Genomic DNA, 22,643 nt, shown 5'->3' with positions numbered 1-22,643 from the left:
GAATGGTTACATGTACCTGTTGAGGTTTCTGAGGTCCACAATGGGCCTCAGGCCATCATTCTTCTCAGGGATCAGGAAAGAGAAAAAATAAAATCTTTTCCCTTCAGAGTTTTTGTGGAAACTCCCCTGTAGCTCTTCTTGAGAAGAGAATCCACCGCTTCTGACGGAACTGTCTCAGAATATGGGTCCCTGAAGAGGGAGGTGGAAAGGTGGCACAATGAAGAACTGGATGGTACACAGTCAGTACCCAGAAATTGGAAGCAATCCTATACTAGATACTGTAGAAAGAAAGACTGGATCCAAAGGATAGGGAGACAAGATGTAAATTGGTGCACAGCTCTCAACTACACCTCGCAAAACTTTTGGATATAGGCCAATGCTGAGGGCCACATGGCAACAAAACCTGATTCTATACTGCTGAGGCAAGTAGCAAGTTTAGAAGGAGGTGGAGCATATCACCTTTGGGGCTGTATGCTTTGGTGTTATGAGGGAACCTGACTTTGAAAGTAGGAAGGGCAGACCTCCTCCAAGTTGAGGAAAAGGACTGCTAGCCACCAAGAGCAGGCAGAGGCCTTAATGTTCTCTAGGGCTTTATCTGTTTTGTCATTAAAGAAGCCCAGGCCCTCAAAGGAGTACACTCCTATGGCCAACCATTCTTGACTTCTGTGCAAGGCATCATATGCTGCTTTTAGGGAGCACTTAGCAAGCACATGACCCTCAACAACCAGTGTCCTAGGTCACTTCTTCTGTTCCTCCGGAAAAAAACTCCAGGATGTGTCTTGTGGCATCCACAGGGCATAACTGTAATGGGACATGTGGCTTACAGTTGGCCACCCAAAATCCTAGTGAGACAGGTAAGTAGGAACATCTACCAAAATATCCAGTTAATATCCCCTCTGTCAGAGAGGGTAGAGTGGAACACCTTACTGACCCTTCTTTCCTGTGCTGCAGGAAACAGCATGGAGTTTGCCAAGCAATACTATAACTGATGTCCTTCACGTGGTTTAACATAAACCCTGTCTACTCTCTTGGAAATGAGAGGAAAAAGAGCCAGATATCCTTAGGCACAGTTGTAGGCAGAGCAAGCTTGTCCCTGGTCTGCATCTGGAATCTGATAAACAGGGGATTGATCTCTGGTGCCATAACCCCTTTTTGCAGCTTGAGAACACTTGCCATTCTCCCCACTAGTTACTGAACAGTATCTGTTCGTAAGGAGGGAAACAGATGAAGCACAAATTTGTTCTTCTGATGAGACACTATTCGTATGTGCCTACAAAAGGAATTTGAACGTTTCCTCTGAAGGAATCTCATACTATTCCACAGATGTGGATAGATCTAAGGGGTCTCTTACTGGTATCCGTGTCAGCAAAGACAGGCTGTGTCAGTGGCAGATGAGGAATAGGTGCCTGTGAGGGCACTGGTGCAGAGAGAAGATATAGTTTTGGAAGGGGCACTGGTGCCAGTGCAGAGATTGGCCTCAACCTCCAGCAAGGCTTTCATGGAGTCCTGTACACAGGGCAACACAAGTTGAAGATGGCCCTGCTAGATATCCTTCCATGATACCTTGATCTGAGGTGGGGGTAGATGACCAGGGTCTTGAGGCTGAGTCAGGAGACCCTCCAAGATAATCTCTGAAGGGGTTAAAGGTACCCCAAGGCAGTTCTGGATTAAGACCAGAGAAAATCAGTACAGGCACAGAATTCAAACAGCAAAAAAAGCAAGTTGTGGGGTGGCTAGTTGCCTTGACAGTGGACCCCCCCCCCCCCCGCCAACTCAGGCACACAGATATCAAAAGGCAACACTGCCACCTGAACCAATGAGGAATCCAAATTAGTTATGACAGTTCCTGAGAAGCATGGAGAACAGGTGACGGCAATGCCATAAGAGTCTTCAAGGCCCTCATGGATTGAAGAGAATAAAGGAGTGGCTTCCTCTCTCTTTGTTGTTGCTGCCTCCTCTGTCAATGCTAAGGTTTGAAATCTTAGCAATTGGTGCAGATATTGCCACTGTGTAAATCTAAAGTGGCACCTGTGACGGATTTACACCCAATACAGAGCCAAGGAAATTCCGATCTTCGGCCCATGATAGAAGGTTGTTCTGGCCTCAGGGCTCCCAAGTGTGTGTCTTGGACCCTGTGTCAGAGGACCTCAGCACAGAGACTGAACTGAATACCTCTGGCAGACCTGTCAGGTTACCAGGCTGTAGGCTTAGATTTGAGGCTGCAGGCTCATCTCAATCTCCCATGTGGTCCACGGAATGAAAGTATAACACTCTGCACAATGCTTTACTGAATGGGTTTTACCCAGGCACAGGAGGCACCAAACATGGGCATGAGACTTTGGCATAATCACCGGGCGACAGGTGCACTGCTTGAAGCCCTTGCACAGATAGGGGCCTAACATGGTCCCTGTACGAGCAAGGAAAGCAACTGTTTATTCCATCATCACTTTTTAGGCCAGAGTAGACAGAAGAGAACAGAGTGAGCACTTCACTGTGCAAAGAAATACAGGCACATTTTTAAGGCGGAAAATATTTTCACCACCAAAAGCCACTTTTCACATCCTCCTAGAGACAGACACCAGAGAGGGATCTCTTCAGAAAAGCTCAAGTGGCTGAGTGTATTATGTCAGTTCCAACACTGTGGACACATAATATTGGTAGAAGACAGTGGCCGGTTAACCTCTCCCCTCTGGGTACATCAGGAGGAACATACCACTTGCCTCCAAGTTCAGCTAGATTTGTTCATCACGACATAGAGCTTAACTTGGAATTCCCCAATCCTCATGCAGGGAATCTCAGGATCTGGGTTTGAAGTGGGAGTGCTAGAACTAAAAATGAGCCCAACTTACATTACGAGGTGGTCCACGGCGTCTGCCATAATAGCCACGTCGGTAACGGCGTCTATCTGCAGCATAACGGCTGCCTTCCACAGGGACTCCATCTGGACCAGTGACATTGGCTGCTTCTGCACCCTGAGACAGAAACAGAGAGAAAGGACGTGATGAAAAACATGCAAGAGAACAAGAACCAAGTGGAAGGTGTACAGACCCAGAAAAAGGAAGCAAGATGGGGAATCAAAACACCTCCCTGTTTCCAGAATTAAGGCAAGAGGTGATTGTCTTCCCTCCAAATAGCAGGTTTCTTTGACGCTGCTTATTTTTCCATTCCTCACAAGCTGCATATGTCAAGAATGCACAAGCAAGCCAGGTATTCTCAACTTCATTTCCAGAAAGAGATTCACAAACTATAGGGAGTTCAGAAGAGATCAGCAAAATGATCAGAGGGCCAGAAAAATTGAATTGAATCATGAGGAACAAAAACAACAAAACCCCTAACCAACCAAATAAACCACACACACACCCCCCACAAATCAAAACAACCCTTGAATATCTACAGATTAGCTAAATGACAATTAACAGGGAACATGAATCTACAAGTATTTGAAGGGTACCAATACCAAGGACAAAGAGAATTATTCAGCGGGAACAAAAATGTGCATGTACAGACCCACAGCTCTCCTATTTAAGAAAAATTTATAGCCCATAGGAGTAATGGGATGACATTCAAGAGAAACAATTTCTAAGTGGAGATCCTGATATATTCTGCAAAGATTTATTTATTTATTTAAGACAGAACAATAGTCTCCCAAGGGAAATAGTAGAAGCTCCATCAGTAGAGTAATTTATCACTAGACTGGACAGAGCACTAGAGGACATATACAAAGGAATGATCCTACATCCACCCCCATTGGGAAAAAGGTGGAAATGGACTACCCAAGACCACTTAGGCCTCTCTCTCTCTCTGATTCTCTCACCTTCTCTCCCTCGACCACATCAAATTCTACAGTCTCTCCATCACCAACACTGCGCAGGTATTTCCGTGGGTTGTTCTTCTTAATTGCGGTCTTTAAAGAGACAAAACAGTCATCTTGATCAAAAGTCAGAGGTGGAATGCAACAGAAATCAGATTCTCCCAGAGCAGTTCCCCTGACAGCAAGTTAGTGGCTGGCAGCAAGGAGACAGAGTGGCTGCTATCCCTTGCCTCTGCCAAATCTCAGACTATTCATGTACAGCCTCACTGCTTTATTCAGAAAGGGCACTATCTAGTGATTTAAATGACCTTGAGCATCTTAGTATCTCAGTACCATACAATCCTTAGCAGAGCATACCCTCTACCTCAGAGTACAGTGAGAGATATTATTCTCATTTTTAGACATGGAACAGAGGCACTAAGTAGATAAAGTTACTTGCCCAAAGTCACACAGGAAGTCTGCTGGATTGAACCACGGCAGGAACCAAACCAATGTCTCCCGAGTCCTAACTCACCCTCTTACGCTCCAGATCATCCCTACAACCCCACTGGCATCCACATTGGCAATTTCTCCCCACATAGTTCAGAGTACCATGGTATCTATGACAAAGGCTCTTAATGCTGTCATGACAGTGGTGTTTCTGTATTATATAATGGAAGGAATATTTTACCCTAGTTGTTTGTCTGGGTAGCAGAACCAAGGGCAAGAAGAGGAGGCCATTTCTGACAGTCACTTAACACCTTATAGTTAAAAGGTCATTAATAATGCCAGACCAAGTAGCATTAATGGTTTCACCCCTTTTCCTAAGCAGCATCCTCCACCCCTGCCCCCCCCCACCAAAAAGTTCAAACAGGGTAGGTCAGAGAAAGAATCAGATTGAGAGATGCTCAGAGTCACAGGAGGATCTGAACTTGCTAACAGATACAAGTTAGGTGAACTTCCCTCCTGAGTTACAGGAACAGAACTAACTGCTTGTGGTGAAGCATAAGATTAGATTAAAATATGCACATATGCCATTTTTTCCTCTAATGCTCTGGTCCTTTGTTTTAAGAAGGTCATTGGACACCATCATTGGTCGCAAGTCCTCAAAGGGAAGAGACAAGTGCCTGAAAGCCACTTGGACCTGCATGGTGATAAGTGTTTTGTATATGTGGGATAGCGTACTTAGGTCCTGATCTAATTCCACACAGACACAAGAATGGGCAGGAGGCCCAAGACCTGACGTTCTTTCAGAGACCATAGAGGACAGAGGTCCAAAAAGCCACATGACCTTGACAGCATCTTGAATTTCTCTTCTCTGTGGACAGCAAAGGAGAGATGGGCAGATGTGAATTAGACTGAAATCTCTTGATGGATGACAATATTAACTGTGCATCCCTCTACCCAGACCACCCCCCCATATCCAGTAGTGCCCCCAAAGTTTCAACAAAGGGAATGCAGAACTGTGCAAGATGTTTGCAACAAAATCTGAAACTATGCAAAACTTCTGGCTTTGGGCTCTGTTCCACTATCAAAGCTCAGCCCATATTCACTGAAAGGCTCCTTGAGCAATTAGTGGGCTACACCTACATCTACTAAAGTTAATGCAATTTATGTCAAAGATTTTAACTGAAGCACTATCATAGAAACGTCCGGTTGGAAGGGACCTCAAGAGGTCATCTAGGCCTTCTTCTGGTGCTGAGGCAGGATTAAGTATACCTAGAAGTGTTCTCAAGCACTTTGAGATCTTCACATGAAAAAAGGTGCTATATATAAGAGCTAGGTATCACAATTAACAAACCTGGACACAGATTAGATCAAAACCAGGAAAATTTGATACCAGCACTGGATTTAGACTCTGGAGATTTGGGTGCAGTTCCTGCCTTGAATGCAGACTTTTGTGTGACTGTGGCCACATCATTTCATCTGGTTCAGTCTCTCCTAGCCTACTCCCATTTGTCAAATGAGGAATCTAATATCAGATTTACCTATATCACAGGGGTATAGTAAGAATAAATTCATTCAAATTTGTGAGGTGCCCAGATGCTATGGTGACTGAGGACAGACTGGATAGTTTGTAGTATTATGAGATTTATGGATAGAAAGATTGCAATTCTTAATATTTCACTTAGAGAAAAAGGTGATAATAGAAATATATTATATATGGACAGATTCGGGAGCTATACTACACAGAGACAAAAAACTAATTTTGAATTCATTCAAAATTGAAACAAAGTAAAACACACACATTGTACATGAAGGAACAGTTCACAGTTCAGGACCTCTGCTGAAATAACCTTAAGGGATGCTAACAGAGCACTCAAGGATTTATGATAAGGCCATTGCAGAGAAACTAAATGAATTCTTTGCACTGGTCTTCACGGTTGAGGATGCGAGGGAGATTATGAAACCTGAGCCAGATTTGTCACCTAAAAAGAATGAGGAACTGTCCCAGATTGAGGTGTCATTAGAAAAGGTTTTGGAACAAACTGATAAGCCAAACAAGCAATAAATCACCAGGACCAGATAGTATTCACTCAAGAGTTCTGAAGGAACTCAAATGTGAAATTGCAGGACTAACTGTAATCTGTAACCTATCGTTTAAATCAGCTTCTGTACAAAATGACTGGAGGATAGCTAATGTGACACCAATTTTTAAAAAGAGCTCCAGAGGCGACCCCAGCAATTACAGCCGGTAAGCCTGACATCAGTACTGGGCAAACTGGTTGAAACTACAGTAAAGAACAAAATTGTGACACACATAGATGAAATAATTTGTTGGGGGAAGTGTCAACATGGTTTTTGTAAAGCGAAATCATGCTTCGCCAATCTACTAGAATTCTTTGAGGGGGTCAACAAGTATGTGGAGAAGGGGGATCCAGTGGATATGGTGTATTTAGATTCTCAGAAAGCCTTTGATGGGTCCCTCACCAAAGGCTCTTCAGCAAAGTAAGCAGTCATGGGATAAGAGGGAAGGTTCCCTCATGTGGATTGGTAACTGGTTAAAAGATAGGAAAGAAAGAGTAGGAATAAATGGTCAGTTTTCAGAATGGAGAGAGGTAAATAGTGGTGTCCCTGAGAGGTTTGTACTGGGATCAGTCCTATTCAACATATTCATAAATGATCTGGAAAAAGGGGTAAACAGTGAGGTGGCAAAATTTGCAGATGGTACAAAACTGCTCAAGATATTTAAGTCCCAGGCAGACTGCAAAGAGCTACAAAAGAATCTCTCAAAACTGGGTGACTGGGCAACAAAATGGCAATTGACATTCAATGTTGATGAATGCAAAGTAATGCACACTGGAAAACAGAATCCCAACAATACATATAAAATTCCGGGGTCTAAGTTAGCTGTTGCCACTCAAGAAAGATCTTGGAGTCATTGTGGATAGTTCTCTGAAAACATCCACTCAATGTGCAGCAACAGTCAAAAAAGATAACTGAATGTTCGGAATCATTAAGAAAGGGACAGATAATAAGACAGAAAATATCATATTGCCTCTATATAAATCCATGGTACACCCACATCTTGAATACTGCGTGTAGACGTGGTCGCTCCATCTCAAAAAAAGATACACTGGAACTGGAAAAAGTTCAAAAAAGGGCAACAAAAATGATGACAGGTATGGAACAGCTGCCATATGAGGATAGATTAGTAAGACTTGACTTTTCAGCTTGGAAAAGAGACGACTAAAGAGGGATATGATAGAGGTCTATAAAATCATGACTGGTGTGGACAAAGTAAATAAGGACATGTTATTTACTCCTCATAATACAAGAACTAGGGGCCACCAAATTATATTAATAGGCAGAAGTTTAAAACAAACAAAAGGAAGTATTTTTTCACACAATGCACAATCAACCTGTGGAACTCCTTGCCAGAGGATGTTGTGAAGGCCAAGACTATAACAGAGTTCAAAACAGAACTAGATAAACTGTCATGGAGAATAGGTCCATCAATGGCTATTAGCCAGAATGGGCAGGGATGGCATCCCTAGCCTCTATTTGCCAGAAGCTGGGAATGGATGACAGGGGATGGATCACTTGATGATTACCTGTTCTATTCATTGCCTCTGGGGCACCTGGCATTGGCCACTGTCAGAAGACAGAATACTGGGCTAGATGGACCTTTGATCTGACCCAGTATGGCCGTTCTTATGTTCTCAAGGGTTTCCCTAGGCTCTAAAATTTGATGTAAACAGGCAAGAAGTCTTCCTCAAAAGATGAGTAGCAGCACTGTCCCGTCTTACTGCTGTGCAGTATCAGCAACAGGTGTGAAACCAAGATTGACTCAGCCCTTCCATCTTAGAGGTGAGAGCATTACAAATTAAGACAACTGTTGAGTGCCCAGTGTAAAAGCTTGTACAACAGTATTTCCTTTTCCAAAGAGAAGCCTATTCGGAGAAGTTTTCTTCAGGTATCCTCTGATGATACGGTCATATCATGTTACTATGACATGTTAAAAAATAGCCATGCTCCATCCAAGAAGCAACTGCATTTCAGTGCACACACCTTGAATACTGCATGCAGTTCTGGTTGTCCCATCGTATGTTAGAATTGGAGCAGGGCGACAAAAATGTTTAGGGCTATGGAACAGCTTCCATATGAGGAAAGAATAAAAGGAGTGAGACTATTCAGCTTGGAAAATAGATGACTAGGGGGATATGATAGAGGTCTATAAAATCATGAATGGTGTGGAAGAAGTGAATAGGAAAGTGTTATTTACCCCTCTCATAACACAAGAACTAGGAGTCACCCAATTAAATGAAGAGGCAGCAGGTTTTAAAAACAAAAAACAAACAAAAAGGAAATAGTTCTTCACAAAACGCACAGTCAACATGTGGAACTTGTTACCAGGGGATGTTGTGAAGGCCAAAAACTATAACAGTGTTCAAAAAATAGATTAATTCATGGAGGATGGGTCCATCAATGGCTATTCACCAAGATGGCCAGGGATGCAACCTCATGCTCTGGGTATCCCTAGACTCTGATTGCCAGAACTGGGAGTGGATGACAGGGGATGGATCACTCAATGATTGCTATTCTGTTCATTCCTTCAGAAGCACCTGGCATTGGCCTGTCTGAAGACAGGATACTGGGCTAGATGGATGATTGGCTGTACTGGGTCAGACCATTCTTATGTTCTTAAACACCAAAGAGGGATAGAGACCTTTAAGGGTGCTAAAAGGGCTGCAACTAGAAGAAATTAGTTGAAATTTCAGGAGGAAAGTTCCAAGAAATATTTCATCATTTATTTCATTTTGGAATAGCCATAGCCTCCCAATGAGAATGGTAGAGGCACATCACTTGTTCATTTATAACTGGTAATAGACAAGAGACCTAGATAACACAGCAAAGAATGATCAAAGAATGTGTCCAAGAAAGCAGGGAAAGATAAGCAAAATGAGGTCAAATAGGTCTTTCTAGCTCCAGATTCTACATGATTTGGAGCCATGGCAAGAGAGAAACTGTTAATACAAAGCAGCCACGTATGCTCTAAGGAGAGAAGCATTTTAATCTGTATGCTCTGTGTATATATAAATAGCATCCAATAGCAGCAAATAAAGAGTGTTAACCCCCACCCTGATCATGAGATCTGCCTGCTCCCCTCCCACTGTGTGCGTGTGGAGGGTGGGTGTGTCCCTTCAACTAGGTCAGCCTTATTCTAAAGAGATTACATGTGTAATCCAGCCCCTCCTCCATACTCCCCAAATGCTGGGGGAGGAGTCCACAGTGGCAGGGAACAGTCACTACCCACAGAGGAAAGAGGCAGTTCAGAGCAGGATGTTTGTGTACGTGATTGATAGGACTTTGTAACTGCCACTCCCTGCCTGACTGTTCCCTTTCCTTCTCACTCAGGCAGGCCCCAATCTGCTTGACTGAATCACTGTACCATCCCAAGGGGATGCTAAAATCCCTCCCATCTCTCATAAATTCAGCAGGGATTGGTTTAGTTTGTATTTGGTTGGGAATCCTACCAGGAAAAACAGAGACTACTGCAGTGGGGATATCGCTTCCACTGAACCAATACCAACTCCAACTGCCTAGTATTGCCTGAAGGTGGTCAGTCCTTCAGAGTTTCAAATGCCATTTGGTTAGGGCTCCTGACAGGGTAGTGGGACAACAGAAGAAAGGGAAGGAAGCATGAATTTGGGAACATCAAATCCTGGACCAAGTCTAAGACCAGCCAGAATGGTCTAGTTATGGATGTTGAAACAATGGGACATATTTAATCCTAGAGTAAGCAGACATCTGAAATAAATGGAGTTTCACTCACTTACATCAGGCCTGACTTTTGCTCAAAGGGCACACTCCTAGAGAATTTTAACCATCCTCTTTACCCATATATTGACCTGTGGAAGGACAAAAATTCTCCCCCATCTTCCCACTATAGCTCTTTAATCTACATATGGGAATCAAATATCTCCCCTTCTCTGAGAACAGGAATAAAAAGGTGACAAAGAGAGTGGGTAGAAACTCTGCTACATCAAAACAAACTATTATTCTTCACATTTAAGAACCCTCATCTACCATCATCTTTTATGCAAGAATGCTACCAATGCCATTCTTGATTGCCCATTTTAAAAACTTTTCAATAAGCACCTCTGTGCCTACTCCCACGCCATTGTAAATAGCTGTAGAGCCACCTCATTGTCCTTCTTTAAATTTCCCCTTAAAAATACTTCACTGCCATGATGCCTATTAAAACTTGACAATGATTAGGCAGCTCACTTGCTGCTATCACCTTTTTCACCATGACCAATATCATCTCACTGTTCCCTTGTGCTGACCCCATCTTTTAGCTGTATCCACCTGCTGCCTTTTGCCTGGCACTTACGACGGTCAGCTCTTTGGGACAGGGAGATATTGTACAATGACTAGCACATGAGACTATAAACCCTAATGCAATATAAATTGTAATGAATTACACACAAGTACCCCTGGTGTCTCATCTCTCATTAACACGTTCACAAACTCTTAAAACTGTGAGGTGAACTCTGACTCCTATCACCCTGAGGAACAGTCACACCACTAAGCAGAGCATCCTTAGCACCAGTAATGTTATATACAATACACACTAACCATTGTTTAACATGCAGGCTATGTGTGTGTCTCATCTGCTTCTAGTGGCTGGGTCACACAGAGGATAAAACCTCTTACAGCTGATGGAGTTACTCCTTTAGTTTTAAGTGGTAGAAGCCTGTGTTTTTGGTGCTTAAAGTTCCAGCCGCTATACAAGATGCTAGCTCATCAGGGAGCATTTGAAATTTTGTTGTTTTCAGGCGTTTAGGACAAGCTTCCCAACAGGGAATGCACGTAACCCTGTAAGGCCTAAGAGCAGCAGCCATTAGCCAAGAAGCAGAAAGTCACATCCTTACATTCCATCTAAATTACATTAAAACAATGTAATATCAGGCTGTTAAGAAGGTCATCCTGTCCTAATAGCAACCACCATCACCAGACAAAGAAACCGATCTTAAGATGGTTGAAGAAAACTTTGTTTGATGACATTCTGTCTGGCAAGAAATCACTTATCGACAAGTTGTGGTTGTGAAATCCCTACTTTATTGTTTTGTCTTTATGGTCCCCCATTTCTCTATGGTTTATCTGCAGGGTCTCTGTCTGTTGATTGTTTCTGTCTGTTACATAATTAATTTTGCCAGGTGTAAATTAATTAAGGTGGTGGGGTATGATTGGTTAAAGAATTGTTTTACAATATGCTAGAATTGGTTAGAAAATTGTTTTCTAATATTTTAGGACTGGTTATGGTATTAGACTGGTTATGGTATTGGTTAAGCAGGTTATGGTATTGGTTAAGCAGGACTCAAGTTTCACTATATGAACTGGGGTCCAAAAGGAAGTTCTTGGGAGCCAACTCCAGGACACAACCCCAAGATCAGAGCTGCCGGACCTCAACACCTTGCAAATCACTCCATGAGGAAGCTGGAGTCTCCCAGATGACCTGATCGTGACTGGCCATCAAGAAAAGTTCATCTGCCTTATTGGGACTGGAAGCAGTGAGCACTGTATGCTTAGCGCATTCTTTTTTGGAGGGAATTGTTAATAAACAGAGGTTAAGTAGGCTATTACTGAGTAAGGCTCTTTCACTGGTAAAAGACCCTGCAAACCTGCAGAGTGTAAGGTTATGCCTTGAGCCCACGGAAGGGTACGGGTGGGTGCCTAAATTAACAGGATCATTCCTGAGACCTAGGAATGGCGGAAGGGTGGGTGCCCTAGAGCGTAAGGTTATACTTGAGCCCTAGGAACAGGGAAAGGGTAGGGGTGCCTAAATTATGAGGGTTATGCCTTGAGCCCTAGGAACCGAGTAAAGGTGGGTGCCCCTAAAGTGTGTAACAGAATTTTGTGTGGGTAACAACCTCTTGATCAAATGTGCATCTCTCAGATATTACAGTAATGAGTGTGATGTAAATACAGATAGCTGCTGAGCATTTAACCCTCAGGATGTGGCAGCCATCCTCAATTCTCAGAACAGAAGTTCCAGGTTATGTGGAAACACTTTAAAAGCATGACCTGCTGATGGTTCAGGGAACCCCATGTGCACTAGCAGGCTTCTTGTTGATCACTCCCTGCCCAGTCACAACTGGTGCATTCCCTCTTGCCTGTCATTCTTGGTTGCAGCTGTCTCACACTGTGACAGCTGATAATGTCCAGGCTGGTTAAGGACCAGACTGGATCCTTTTCCTTCAAGAATGGCAAGAAAGGGGACAGAAGGAGAGATTGATAGTAGAGCAAGAGGAGGAATAGGGTTGAGAATGAAAAGGAGAAAAGAAGATTCAGAGGACTGGAAAAGAAGCCTGGAGTATGAACAGGAGAGAGTCTAGTGCAGAAAAGGAGGGTGGGAGGATGAGGTAGAAAACAGCAAAAAAGGTTCATTTAACTTCATTTGAGCCAGATACTCCCTCCCCAACACCAACTGAGCAGTTACCCTGCTGGAAAGAAAAAAGCCTCCTGCCTAAAACCACAGTGGGCAAGAGAAGACAGAAGGAGCTGAAAGACAGAGAGGGGAATCTGTCACGGTTACATACAGAGGAAGCTGGGAGAGTTCCGAGTAGGACAACCCCTTTAACTCCATATAATGAGAGTGGCTAAGAGAAGGAAATTTGTCAGTGATACATGTGGGGCTGAATCAGTTCAGAATGACCCCTTTAGCACTCATAAGGAGAAACTAGGGCTGAGAGATGAATATGAACAGTACATAGCAACAAGTTTTACAATGTATAGAATGTACAAAAAGACAGTCCATTGCCTCTCACTCACCTGATGAACAAACACATCTTCTTTTGTGTCATTTCTGTGGAAAAAGTGTGAAGAGAGAGATGTAATCATGGGACATCTGATTATTTAGGCCTGCGGCTTTACGGGAGATAGTCCCTGGGGTTCAACTCACCAGTCCATGCACCTCTTCTGAGGAGCAGCAGAACCTGGAAATACATCTCCTGAAGCCTCCATAGGGCACACACCCCCTGGGATTCCATGTGCAGTACAAACCTACTCTGCCTCTCCATCCAGACCTGGCTGTGAATTTGCTCTGTATCATTTCCCCAACAGGAGGGGATTGTCCACCTTCCCCAGGGACCACCCTGTAATCTGTGGGCAGACATCCAAGGTGTAGTCTGACATAGGCAGCAAGACTATTATATTCTCTCCCTCTCCTCTCCATGACCACAGGACCTGCAACTCAAGCTCCCAGCACATTATCCCACAGGTCAAGTGAGACTGTCAACAGGACTGGGCACAGCTGTTAACATAGCTCCCCTTACAGTGAAACCCAAAACAGCCCAGGAGAGGAGGGACTAGGAATACTCATTGGGAGGGGGAGAGCTACATATGAAATAAAGAAACCAAAAACAAAAAAAAACCACTTTCTAGGTTGTCTAGACAATCCTCCAGCCAGTACAGGATTCTGCATGTGATACAGGCTGACATATCTGAGAAACTCACATCCAGTGTGCACACACAGATGCAGAAGCTAGGAACCCTTAAATACTCCAAAACAATTTCAGTTCCACTCTACTGTTTACACACAGGTACTTGAAGTTAATTCTGTGGCTTATGAAAAGGTGCTACGTTGACAGAAAAGAAATCTGAGGGACTCCCCCATGCCCTTCTCCCAAATATGCTCCTCCTGACTTAGGAAGGTAGACTTGTATAAGAATATAAACCTTTTTATTTCAAGGCATAAAAGTCAAGCACTAACAGGGGTTAAAAACTTCCCCTGTAAGCTGGTTGTTCCATAATTGGCTACTACATGGTTTCTTGCACCCTCCTCTGAAGCATGTGGCATTGGCTACTGTCAGAGTCAGGATACTGAACTAGAAGCACTATTGGGTGTAATATCTATGCTCCCAGGAAGCAAGGGAAGTCTCTATGGCCGATCCAACAGTTTGGCTTCCCTACTGGGACTGATAATGGGTGGATCAGGGAAAGTAGAGGAACACAATAAGGGCAGGTCTTCACTACCTGCCGGAATGGTGGGTTGTGATCGATCTACTGGGGATTGATTTATTGCGTCTCATCTAGATGCGATAAATCGATCCCCGAACATGCTCCCCGTAGACTCCGGAACTCCAGCTCGCGAGAGGTGGAAGCGGAGTCGACGGGGGAACGGCAGCAGTCGACTCACCGCGGTCCTCACGGCCAGGTAAGTCGACCTAAGATATGCGAATGGCGTATCTTAGGTTGACGCCCGCCCCCGCAGTGTAGACCAGGGCTAAGTGTGCAAATTTTGACAATGGTTTTTTTGTGTGGAGACGTCTCCCACTGGACTGAGACCCAGAAAATTCACTTCACTGAGAGAACATAATTGGAAACAATCCCTACCTCTGAGGGGCTGAAGTAAAACCAACGACCTAGAGATGGAAGGCTTGATATTATTTTCCTTAACTCCAAGCCATTCATTAACCTCCTGATCTTGCACGACCTTGGAAAATGTACTTTAGAAGGGGATATAGAGCTCTCTCAACATGAATCAGACCCCCTCTCCACCTCCCCAATATCAGTGCCCTTTTTGAGGGGCAGCCAGCCTCAATGAGCTGTGGTTGCACTGAACGGTTCAGTATCCCCATTCTCTAATTCATCACAGACATCGAGTCCGCCACAATACAGTGTTGTATTGGAAATGGTTTCTATGATGTGAAAGACTTTGTGTCTCCCTTCTCTGATTTCCTTGAGTTATCAAACTCCCTGAACTGAGGCTTGTGTGGATTCTTTTGCTATATCCATTTTCTGACAGAGGATTTTAAAAAATAAGTTTGAAAACTATTTTAAAAAAATAAATATTAATAAGCAAGTTTCTGTAGCTTGTCAACTAAGTTTATCACAGTGTTTTCATGAGCAAGACATGTACCACTAGCTTTTAGCTCTCCCATTTTTTGCTTGAAGTCACTTAGAAACAGTTTAGAAACCCACATGAGTGGGTGATAAGATGCCTTTGAGGGTGGACTGAGAGTACAAGATGCAGCTTCTTAGAATTCAATGTGGGAGAGTCGAGCTAGAATTCTGGTTTGACCTATTACAGAGAGAGAGAGAGGGACCACTTCCAAAATTCAGATGTGGATCTGGACTTGAGCTTTGGAATACCCCATAACTTCTGCACGTTCAAATCTGTGCCCAGCTATAACTATAAAACACAGAACTGTGGAATGTTAGTGGAGATTGGAATTGGGATGAGTGAACGTGTTTGGACAGAAAATAAGAACACCCTTACCAAAACTTTCTCCAAAGCTCAAGTCTGTTCCCCTCCCGACCACAACACACACGTTTGGAAAGGCTCAATAACTTCCTCCCACATCCACCTATCATCTGATTTTAACTCAGAACCTTAATGGTTATCAGGCTGTCAGAGCTAAAATGCGGCATCACAGGCCAACCTTGTGGTATTTTGAACCCAACCAGAAACAGGAAATACCAGAAATCTCAGAAAACCCCTCTTCCTGTGAGATTTCTACCCTGATTTTGAAGGCTCACGAGTTAATAGATCCATTAAGCATGTGAACTGCAGTGTTGCACAAATTTATCAATAACAACAAACATACCTGTTGATAAAGCCATATCCGTTTCTGACGTTGAACCACTTGACAGTGCCAAGAACTTTAGTGGCTGAAAATTAAAGTAAATTAATATCAGTCACCCTCTAGTAACACACATCTAGTAGCTTCCTGCATCAAACGCAACAGATGTGTGTTCCCCTTCCTTTATACCTGCAAATGCTATACTGAGTTATTTAGGACAGGCCAATGCATAGCGCAGCCCTATTATAGTCAAAGAAAGTCTCCCTTATAATACTTTACACTTACATAGCACTTTTTTAGTTTTATCAGTTTATTTTACCCAGTTGGAGACAAATGAGTAGTCCCATTTCACAGATGTGGAATGGAAACTGAGGGTAAGTAATTTACCTAAAGCAGTGGTCCACAATGTGTTACCTGGACTGCAAGGCAGCGACAGGTGGCAGGGCAGCGACAGCCCGCAGGTGGCAGGGCAGCGACAGCCCGGAGCCCGACCCGGGACCCCCACAACGTGACTGCCCCGGACCGGGGACGGACGGCTGCCCCAGCCCCCAGAACTTGCAGGGGCAGCCTGGACCCCTCTGCTCTGAGCAGCCAGGAACCTGGCAGTATCTTTAGCACACAGCTGAGCTGGGCTGCAGCTGTGTGCTAAGTGGACTGCATGCGGCCCATGGGCTGAGAACCGCTGACCTGAAGTCACACAGCACGTCAGTGGCAGAGACAAGAATGGAACCCAGATTTTCTGATTTCCATCCCCATTCTCTCACCACTAGATCGCATCTTTCCCACCTCTACAATCCAGCTGCTGCCTACTGATCCCCATGTGCGATCCCTAGCTTGAGCATGAGCTGTGGCAAGATGCAGGACATATAAACAGAGAATCCAGCTGCCAGATTGGGGCACCACTTAGTTGTGTTTAACTCTAGTATTCAGCTATCAAAAAGCAAACATGGCAGGAGTGCCTGCTCAGGACATTTAGAAGTAGACTCAACAAAATAGCACAGAGAACCTAACCTCATGCTGGATCATCTGGAGTGTGGGTAACAGGCAGGACCTGACCTGACAGGTCTTTTCTGGCATCACTAGAGCAGGGGGCTTTTACCACTTTCCCTAAGTAGATTATACCACAGGCTGATAGTTCTTACTGTTAGGGAAATATTTTCTAATATCCCACTGGAAATGCTCACCCTTTGCTCTTTTTCACCCCTTTATCTCTAGTTACAGATCCTCTTGGTTTTCCCTAAACAGCTTTTTTCTTATACTAACTCTTACATTCTATGGATACAGATATAACCATATCCGCTCCTTGCCCAATTCTTCCGTTCTTTCTAGAAAATCAAAAGGAAGACTATATCAGTGAAACAGGGAACCTCTAAACAGATGGCCTGAGTCTCATCTATTGGTCTCTGATGTTTTCCTCCTTCTGTTTTTTCCATGATCACCGACTCCCACAGTTACTGAGAACTCAGCACAATCTTGAGCCCTAAAATCCCACAGCTCTTGATCTGAAACATTCTGCTAACAGTCCCTAACCACACTCCTTCACATGGACTCTATTAAACTATCTTGGAGGAACAAGTTTCACCAGGTTCTATAGCAGGGGTTCTGAAACTGGGGGTCAGGACCCCGCAGGGGGTTGCAAGGTTATTACATGGGGGGATCATGAGCTGTCAACCTCCACACCAAACCCCGCTTGCCTCCAGCGTTTATAATGGTGTTAAATATATTAAAAAGTGTGTTTACTTTATTGGGGGAGGGTCACACTCAGAGGCTTGCTGTGTGAAAGGGGTCATCAGTAAAAAAGTTTGAGATCCACTCTCCTATAGCATGGTATGTTCCCCCAACCAAATAAGTTTGCCAGATATAATAAACAGACAAACATGTATGTTAAAATAGTAACAGACTTTCTTGAATTTTAGAATTTTTAAAGGATAAAATTCACTTTGAAATTTCATTTCTAACATTTATCTTATCTGTACTGAATATACCTGCTTCAAAGAACAAGGAAAAGAAATGGAGTTGGACAGAGAATTGGCCAAAACCCTTAACTAGAATGATAGGAACACAGGTATTACCATACTAGTTCAGAGCAGGGGGTCTATCAATATCCAGGCCTCCACCCCACCCCATCTTGTGGCCAAAGCCAGTACTTCACGCTTCAGAGGAAGGCACAAGAAACCCCCAAATGGGCAATTATTAAGGCCCTACATGAATTGTGGGATGACTGTCAAACAATTGCAGCTGAGTAGTGGACAAGCCATGCAAAATTGTGAAAAAATAATGGACACTTTCAGTTATTACTACTAATAATTCATTATTAATAAATGATTTATTAAGTCCATTATTATTTTTCAGCAGTTTTCCACTGTCGGCCACTCAGGGCTGAGAGTGGGGACTCCTGCTCTCAGCCCCATACACGGCAGGGCTCCTGCTATCAAAATTGCAATGGAAGACTAATATTGTGGAATCCGTATTTTCCGCAATATCACAAGTTAAGTGGGGCCTTAGCAATTATGGAATAAGCTGCCACCAGGGAATACCTCTACCTAACCCTAGGCAGTTAGTAATGGACTTAAGTCTTAAAGCATGATGGTCTAGACTACTTATACTTTTTTAAAATCTGTCTAATGTAACGGAGGAAGTTGTCATTATCCATACAAATGTATCTCATCCCCACCATGGAGATATCATTTCTAGGGATGAGAGTTCAGTACCCTGGCCTTTCCAGTTAGTCTGCCAAAACGGGGATCAATAAGTGCCAATCATGGAGGTGATTTTTGTGGTATGCACACCTGTCCCAATAGGAATTGAATTAGACCTCTCATTTCAACAGGTCCATGGAAAGCTCTCAGACTGAAACCAATAATTTCACAAATCTGACCAGTTATCCCAGGGAACTTCAGAAAAAAGTTTCATTTTTTTCTTCAAGAGTCAACAATAATTGGTGAGTAACTAATTTTTCTATTTGTCCATCAAATTCAGGTGGTCTCACCATGTGTTACAATATGCTTTCAGGGGCACTTGGCTGGGTGGTTCCTTTTTGATCAGAAACTTAGCATATGTATTTGCAGAGCCATTAGCATGGAAGTTTGAGATTAATAAATAAAAAGACTTGCCCAAGAGACCATTTTCAACCAGTGCAGTCAAACCACCATCCTTACATTCCCTGCGTCAAAAAAACCACAAACAACACCTAGCAATAAGGCTGGTTTGTAGACAAGAGCAATGTTTTGACATCAGACCAAATTTAAGATTTTATCATTCTTATTAGAAAAAAAATAAGTAGTAAAGGCACAAGTTATCTTTCCAGTCAGGAAAGGTTTAATTATAACTGTATTTTGAAGCTCCAATAAAAAGATATTACACCTTATCGGCTACTTCCTCATAGCGTACTAATGGCTACTGATATGCATGGACTTGCTCTTGATGAATCAGAGGGCAAGGGAAGTGGGGGAATGCACAATGATGTTCTCCCCCTTGCATTTTGCAAGACTCTTTCCACCCTCATTCCCAAGGGCATTTTTTTTAATCTGCTCCTGTATGTAAGTAACCATAGGACTTTGAAAGCTTCTCTTGGGAAGCGTATTCAAGTGTCTCAGCCCCTATAAGCGTAAAGGCCTTTCCCTACTAGTTAGTCTCATAGCCCCAGCTTTATTGTCAGGTTTCAGAGTAACAGCCGTGTTAGTCTGTATTTGCAAAAAGAAAAGGAGTACTTGTGGCACCTTAGAGACTTTATTGTGTTAATCATCCTCCCATCAGAGACTGGGAAAACATCTCTCCCTTCTTCCATTTAAACTGCTCTACTTAAGGGATTTATAGGCTGCAATCCTATCCTTTCTGATAACGCAATATCACAGAACCAGAGTAATTTTACAACAGAATGGTTTCATCATTTGTTTCTTTTTGGAGAAGGTGCAAACTAGGGATGTAAATAGCTTTTAAAAAAAAGTAAACATTTAAACTATTAAAATTGCTTCGGTTAAATATTTAACAGTTAACAAGTTCACAACATAGGTGCGGGAACCAGGGGTGCTGCAGAACCCTTATGTTTTACCCAGGGTCCCGGTAGCTAGCCACCACGTAAAACGTGGGGGTGCTGCAGCACACCCCGCACCTATGACGTCAGTTCCATAGCAATGGTCCCAACTCCTAACAATACAGAACTTAGTTCCACATACACTATGAAATGGTATTGCTATGATGTTTTTAACGTGCACATTAGGCATTTAAACATTAACTGAATGCATTACCGGTAAGACTGATGCTTATCAGTTAACCAGTTAACATTTTACTTCCCTAGTGCAAACATACCATGTGACAGTGTAGTTCCTAAAATACATTAGGACTTTTTAAGCCATCCTACAAGCTACTCTATCCAGTAGAAACTGGGATAGATAGCAACAGTAGAAGTACTCCAGAATACATAACTGCTGATATACCCCTCAGGTATCCTAGGTGTGCCTGAACCATGAAATCCAGTTCAGAACCCAAACTGGCACAAAGTTTGGGGTTTGGATCTGGGAGTGCTTGTTTCAGTGCATCTTTGCCCATGACAGCATATTGCAAAAGAACCTTAACCCAATACTGCTAGAGCAACTGTACTCCAGAATGCTGATGAATTATCCCACAATTACTGCAAGTATGGCTAAAATACCCCTAGAACACGGTTGACATACCTCCACACTGTATTGCTGATCTACCCAAAATGGATGCAATATAGTACTACGAAAGGAAACACAAAATACTGAAAAACAAAGTTTAGGAAGCTGATGACCAATATCAGTAGCTGACCCCCCGAATGACCTGGCTTTAATTCCACCTGCTCCTTATTTCTCTCCCCGCTGCTACCACTACATTTAATATCTTCAAAAAGCCCTCCCATCAGGCCATGCTCCTGGTCCTCTCTCAGTACTGGCCTTTCTCAGCACTAGGGTGCTAGGGAATCGCCATCCTTCACTTAGGACATTCAGAAGTCCTTAAGGAATTCATTGACAAACAACAGACAACAGTCTGTGTCCAAGTGTGTCAGATCATGGTGAGTCAAGTGAAACAGGAGCATGCATCCCCACAGGGTCACTTCTGATGCCCACTGTGACTGGCAGGCCACTCACTATCTTCCTGAAAGGAATGATGGGCAACAGAAGCTACTTGTGAGAGGAAACAGCAGATCTCCCAACACCACGATCTTTTCCTCCCACCATGAAACCTCCTTTACACGAGTCTGTCTCCATTAGCAAACGGATGTTTAATATCAACTATAAACGCCGAAGTGTTGAGGTAATATCTTTTACTGGACCCGTCTCCCGGTGAAAGACACAAGCTTTCAAGCGACAGAGAGCTCTTCTTCAGGTCTGGGTAGCTCAAAAACTTGTCCCACTCACCAGAAGTTGGTTCAATAAAAAACTATTACCTCACCCACCTTGCCTCTGTAATACCCTGAGACCAACACGCTGCAACAATAGGGCAAACAACTGTAGCGCCGCCCGATCTCAGACACAGGTAGAGCCGCCCCCGTGGCGTTCACTCCGGTGCCTGCTGACAGCATGAGGCTTCCCACAGCGCAGCGCGGGCGCAGCAGCCGGCTCCCGGGAAAGGCACTGCGCTTCCCACAGCTTGGCGGAGCCTTGGCCTCCGGGCCCGGCGCGCACTGCGCAGCTCAGCCTCCGACGCGCCCCGTTTACACGGAGACTTTCTCCGACGCTCTCGTGAGCGCCCCCGCCCGGGGAGCGCGGCCGCGCCGCGGAGAGGACAGGGCCTGGCTGGCCGCGCAGCAGGGCAGGTCGCGGCCGCCAGTCCCAGGGGCGGAGCGCAGCGCAGCTGACCAGTCCGCTCAGCGAACCCGCCGCAGCCGGGGCGCAGGACGCGCGCTCCAGCCCCGGACACCACAGCAGCCGCGGGGGCCAGGCGGGATCCCCGGCCCGCTCCACGTGCGCAGGGCGGCCCGGCCCAGCTCAGCCCCGGGGGGGGAGGGGGGCCCGCTCCCAGCCGCGGGTCTCGCCCCGGGTGGCCGGCTGGGCAGGGACCCCCGCGCCCCGGGTGGAGGGGGGTCGCGCCCACCCCAGGCGGAGCGCTCGGGCGGGGCCGGGGGTCCCTCTGTCCCTGTCAGCGGCCCCCCCGCCCCGGGCTCCCCTGCGCGCGCCGGCCGGGCCGGGCCGGGCCGGGCCGGGCCGGGCCTCGCCTCACCCAGAACTTTCTTCTCCGTGTCCGCGGCGGGGGCCGCGCTGCTGCTGTCACTGGCGGGGGCCGCGTCTCCGCTGGCGCTGCCCGCCGGGGCGCTTGGGCTAGCGGGGCTCTTGGGCTTGGCGTCCTGGGCTGGGGAGGCCGTGGCGGCGGCGGCGGGGGGGCCGGTGGGGGGTGGGGGGGCCGCCGCGGCCGCCGCGGGGCTGGTCTGCGCCGCCTCGCTCATTGCGTCTCTCCGGGGCGGTCGGTGGTGGCCGCGTGCTGGCGCGCGGCGCGTCGGGTGGGTCGGTGTCTCGCGCTCGGGCTGGATCGCTCGGGCTCCGCGCTGGGTCTTACTGCCCCCAAAATGGCCCCGCCGAAGTTTTTAATACAGTCAGCGAGGGCCAGCCCCGAGCCCGGGGCGGCCTCATTAGCATTTAAAGGGGCCGCGCCGCCGGAGCGCCCGGGCCCCGCCTCCCGTGGGGGCGGCTCCGCGCGGGGCAGGGAAAGTTACAGAGGAGGGAGTGCGCGAGCCGCGCGCGTCCCCCTGCCAGGCCCCTCAGCGGAACTGACCCAGCCCGAGGGCCCACGAGGACAAGACCTATTGCCCCACCTGGGGCCTGGTTCTGCGCTCGTGTACTGGCCCCTCCCCACACACACCCACT

General features: G+C 45.4%; 1 protein-coding gene across 2 annotated transcripts in view; it reads right to left on the bottom strand.

Annotated features, from left to right (window-relative positions):
• Positions 1 to 22,240, bottom strand: part of YBX3 (Y-box binding protein 3) — a 37,199-nt gene extending 14,959 nt beyond the window's left edge. For both annotated transcript variants that reach the window (XM_074934788.1, XM_074934796.1), the window contains exons 1-5: positions 22,003 to 22,240; positions 15,847 to 15,910; positions 13,070 to 13,103; positions 3,815 to 3,904; positions 2,850 to 2,972 (exon numbers count right to left, since the gene is read on the bottom strand). In XM_074934788.1, coding sequence (XP_074790889.1) covers positions 2,850 to 2,972; positions 3,815 to 3,904; positions 13,070 to 13,103; positions 15,847 to 15,910; positions 22,003 to 22,225 — 534 coding nt within the window. In that variant the 5' untranslated portion in view covers positions 22,226 to 22,240. The remainder of the gene's footprint in view (positions 1 to 2,849; positions 2,973 to 3,814; positions 3,905 to 13,069; positions 13,104 to 15,846; positions 15,911 to 22,002) is intronic.
• Positions 22,241 to 22,643: the final 403 nt, after the last annotated feature.

Source organism: Natator depressus, chromosome 1 (genome assembly GCF_965152275.1).
Source record: "Natator depressus isolate rNatDep1 chromosome 1, rNatDep2.hap1, whole genome shotgun sequence".
NCBI lineage: Eukaryota > Metazoa > Chordata > Testudines > Cheloniidae > Natator > Natator depressus.
Note: the sequence above shows the minus strand (reverse complement) of the source record. Positions and strands in the feature narration are given on the sequence as shown.